Source organism: Rhamphochromis longiceps, linkage group LG11, assembly GCF_057381845.1.
Source record: "Rhamphochromis longiceps isolate RC_006_pf linkage group LG11, R_longiceps_female_GT1.1, whole genome shotgun sequence".
NCBI lineage: Eukaryota > Metazoa > Chordata > Actinopteri > Cichliformes > Cichlidae > Rhamphochromis > Rhamphochromis longiceps.
In genome coordinates, this window is record NC_140567.1 from 7,993,376 (window position 1) to 7,998,030 (window position 4,655).

Genomic DNA, 4,655 nt, shown 5'->3' on the forward strand with positions numbered 1-4,655 from the left:
CTATCCCTGTGATTGGTGATATACTTCTAAGCGTCGTAGTACAGGACTGCTCCCCATTGGTGAATGGAAAGCAGAAAGGCGTGTCTTGAAAAATAGGTAAAAGGTGGACTGCCCAACGTTAAATTATATATAATGTACGTTGTTGTATGTACGTGTTGTTTTTTGGTGGGGTTCTGTGTGTGTTTAAAAACAAGCCCGTGAGCAGCAAAACAGAAAAAAACGAAAACACACGCTCTTCCAACTCAATTTGATATTTTAATTGGCTATATTGGTGATATTAACGGTGTCATAAAATGTATTTTACGAAAGCTTATGAATATCATCTTAATTGTTAATTGGCGTAAGAGAAAACTATGGTGGCTGTTCCTTCGTGTTGTATCGCGACACCTTGTGGCATGCATTTGTCTTGCACCTTGAAGGGAAAACTGTTATACATTTGCTGAGTTCAAAGGTGTTTTGCTATTCTTGTTGTTTCGTTCGGAAATGTATTTTTGTGGTTAAATAACTACTTTACGTTTTATTACGCCAATTTTTCTTCCTGGGAAATGTTCCTCCTGTAAAGAAAGATGGAGCCTTCATGTGCTGTCAGTAAAGCCCCCAACTTGATTCGTGTAGAACTGTTATGATATGGGGTTTACTGGAAATCTTTGAATGCATCATAGTTCATGGTTTGGGCATGCGCACTAGTGCGGTGACGCCAAACGGCAGGGATAGGCGAGAGTTCCAGAGGACTCAGCGTAGTGCTGCTTCAGTTTAGTGATTGTCTTCACTGATACAAGTACTTTTTTTAACTGGTAAGGTATTTACAAAACGCCTAGTAGTACGTTTTAGTGCTCAGTGTCTACTTAAAGTCGTGTTCATTGTATGTGTCAATGTATTATCCAAGCTACCGGATAGCAACCGGCTAACTGAATGCTAGTGTCTCTGAATTAGTACGAAAAGAAATGTATGGTTACATTTTTTTTCTAAAAAAAAAAAAAAAAGTTATTTTAGTGTTATCAAGATGTCTCCGAAGTGAGAAAAACGGTAGTTGAAGTTGTTAAGACTAAAGCAGCATTTTCAAATAACGTTAGCCTTGAATGGGCACTGCATGGCGAGGACTGTCCTTACATCACCCACCGTGGTCAGTGGTGGACGATATTTTAACTTAAATATTTGCTGATTAAGGTAATGCAATGTGGCAACTGAAAAGAGACATCAACACTTATTTTGTGACGTGCTTATTATTCGAATAGCTGACTGATTCTGGTTTGATGATAGTAAACGAGTTCGGCTTTAAAAATGTCGCTCAGAAACAGAGTTCATACAGTCCCTACAATACTGACCTAAATCTTATAGTCTGTCTATAATAACTTTGAAAATGAGCATTTAGATTTTCTTTGGGGAAATCTCCGAGATAATTGCCTGATGCATGTGACCCAAAAAGCAACAGTTAGCCTAGTTCCAAACGGCGTTTCACAGCCGCTGCTGCCTTGCACGTTTTGAAGTCTAGTTAAGTTAGGAGACAGGTATGCTTCAGCTGTAAATAATTAATAGTGCTTAAGCCAAACCCTCAGCTGCTGTCACTTCTCTGCATTTCAGGATGGTGTGGCTTTTATTCCCTTGGTGCCTTGCATTTCCCTTCACCTTCCCTAAAGTCATTGTATTAGAGGCTTGTCATCTTCTTGCTAGTGCTGTGTTGATTAAATTGTTGTATATTTTTGGCAGGTGGAACATCAGAAATGGCCCGTGGGCACCAAAAGTTCCAGTCCCAGCAGAAAAACGCCAAAAAGCAGGCAGAGATCAAGAAGAGTAAAGGCCATGACCAGAAGGCTGCAGCTAAGGCTGCTTTAGTATACACATGCACCGTGTGTCGGGTATGGGCTAAAGCTGACATTAGCAGCATTAGCTAACATTTAACCATGTAGTTAGGATGGAACTCACTACACAGGAGGCTGGCAAATCACTGCAGTGGATTTGATCATATTGTTTGCAATGTGATTAAGTCAATACCTATACCATATCTCATTTCACACTTCACTGTAACACTGAAGTTGGAAGTTATACCTCCCAGCCAGCTACCTTAAATAACTTCACCATGTTATGTGATTACTAGGTATGATCTCATTTCAGTAAAGTCTAGGTCAGTAAGCTTTCCTAGACTGAGTTAGAATTGCTTGGCATTTCTTATATTTTGTAAACAATCAAATATAAAACATTAAGAGTAGAACAGAAGTGAGTCACAAGCTGAAAGCAGATCACAACCGAGATTGGATTCATCCCAGTGCTGTTTTACCTGGACAGCATGGATTTGTGCAGGTTTATAATTGACAGCTTATTGATAAAGTATGCCAAGCTAACAGGTCATAGTAATCTTACAGCCCCCCCACCCCCCTTCAAGTTTCAACTACATCTCTACGATTGTTAGAAAGGTGTAATGGAAAGTGGTTAAAATCCCTTTCTAATACCCTCATACACCTTTTGCTTCTCTTTTCACACCTGTGCCAAGGACGGTCAGCTTTTCTTGTCACTGCCGTCATCTGACACACAGGTGGTGGCATGCAATGCTGCTCGGTTGGCACAGCACTGCCCAATGTTTAGCATAAATGACATCAGCTTCTGCTCTTCCTGGAAGAATGAAGCGACAAATGCAGGCAATTTGTTTTTGATTTTACCTGCATTCAGTGGGACAAACAGATTTTCTGTCTCTGAGACCATTTCACAGTCATGTTCTCTTCAGTGCTTGTCCAGAATCGGACTGCTTTTGAAATTTGTCAGAACTCCAGGCGATTTTCCTCTTCACCAGTCTGTGTTTGCTCCTGGATTGACTGACCAGGTTGAAGTCAAACATGAGCTGTCATGCTACATCCTGTTTACATGTTTTAACTGGAAAACTCACCAGGCAACGTGACTTTCTGTATTACCTGTAAATAAGTTTCTGTGTTTCCTCTAGCCATTTATCACTTATCCAAGCGATTACAGAGCGGCAGCAGCTCAAAGCCTTAACAATGACTAAACAAGCTGGTGTTTGTAATGTAATCTAATATCCAACCAGTCGAGATCATATTGTGAAACACCTTTTGTCTCATATTATGGTTTTGCTGATATATCTGAGTAAACTGATGTCATTCTCATTGATGTCGTCTTTTTTTTTTTTTTTTTTTTTCCCTTTACCAGACACAAATGCCCGACCCGAAGACCTTTAAGCAGCACTTTGAAAGCAAACATCCAAAGTCTCCAATGCCCCCAGAGTTGGTTGGTGTGGAGGCGTAATGGATTAACCTCTTTCTGTAAGGCAGTTGGAACCAACTCAGGACAGGCTTCTACATTTTGAGGTGTTTCAGATAATCTTCAGTACAGCTTCAGTTATTGCTCATGATGATTAACTGATGTATGGGTGTGCTTATGTAGGGATTTTACACAATCAATTGGACTGAAGACAGCTACCCTCTCTTGGCATAAATGTATGTGTTCCACTTTTGATTGTATGCAATATTTGCAAAATCTGATCATTTCAAAATGTTATGCTCACAAGACTAGCTTGTCCATGGGCTCCACCACCATCTCAGGTCTCCCACTGTTTCACAGCAAGCTTTGAATACAAGATGAATTGGCACTGGCTCAAATGAACAAAGATGATGATGATAATTGGAAGTTATCTGCCAAATCCAGTGTAATGTGAAATCCATTATGGGTTTTGACTGAGATGGATTTGTGATGCAGAAGGGTTGATGTCAAAATAATAGTTATCCAGAATGTGACTAGAGTTCATTAATGTCCTTGCAAAGTCACATTCATAACCACTAATGCTGTGTTCTTTCTATTAGATTCAGATTTACTTCTAATCTGCACTGATTATATATATCTATATATATATATATATATATATAAACACATATATTTTTTTGGCTTGGTACCATTATTTTTTAATGAGTCTATTGTTGTTGAAGTGAAAAATGTGTCAAATGCACTGTCCTGCACAGTTGCTGAAATTGTGCATTGCATTTACCCCTCAGATTATCATGAAACAAATTTTGTTTGTGTCAAATAAGTTTTTGTCATGTGCAAAATTTGTAAAAGCTCTGCAGACAGGGCACTACACGTCTGATCACTGCAAAGCTTTCCATGTTCCTACTCTGCTGCTGCAGTAAACATCTGGATATTTACCTTTGATCCTATTATAAGAGGTATGTCGACTGAAAATAGGTTTGCACTGGGTGTTGTAAATGACAACACTAATGAACTCCTGTCCCCAGAGTTGGTCATTGTAGTAATACATGTGACATAATTGTGCACAGCTATTGTATGTATTCTGCAGTGTAACTTGTCTCACTGTCATCTCTATGGTGTATGTGAAAACAATCCCAAGTGCAGTCTCGTGCTCTTTGGTTTGTTTCAGCTCTGAACCTGCAAAGTCTAAACTAAATTACACCGTACATCATCTTACTTTACCTTATTTTATATAAGTTGATCATAGCAGGCAAAGACAGTTTTAATTCATTGGAAGGAACTATTTTCAATACATTTGGACCTGTTGGTCATTAACCACTGACATTGTAACACTGCTAAAGTCTGGACTGACAACCAGCCATGTTTTTACTTTTTGTAATAATCATATCTTTGTCCACAAAATGTAATGTATAGCCTTTGAATAAAGTTATTTTATATTAATATTA

General features: G+C 38.8%; 1 protein-coding gene across 2 annotated transcripts; it reads left to right on the forward strand.

The window, feature by feature from the left end:
• Window positions 1-672: 672 nt before the first annotated feature.
• On the forward strand, window positions 673-4,655 carry LOC146658486 (transcriptional regulator ZNF706-like). Of its 2 annotated transcripts, XM_085422117.1 has the most exons (3): window positions 673-794; window positions 1,708-1,856; window positions 3,157-4,655. In XM_085422117.1, exons 2-3 carry the CDS (start codon window positions 1,722-1,724, stop codon window positions 3,250-3,252), a joined length of 231 nt encoding a protein of 76 aa, XP_085278243.1. In that variant the 5' UTR covers window positions 673-794; window positions 1,708-1,721; the 3' UTR covers window positions 3,253-4,655. The 2 variants fall into 2 exon arrangements, with proteins under 2 accessions (XP_085278243.1, XP_085278244.1); XM_085422118.1 differs by lacking the exon at window positions 673-794 and having other exon boundaries at window positions 813-1,856.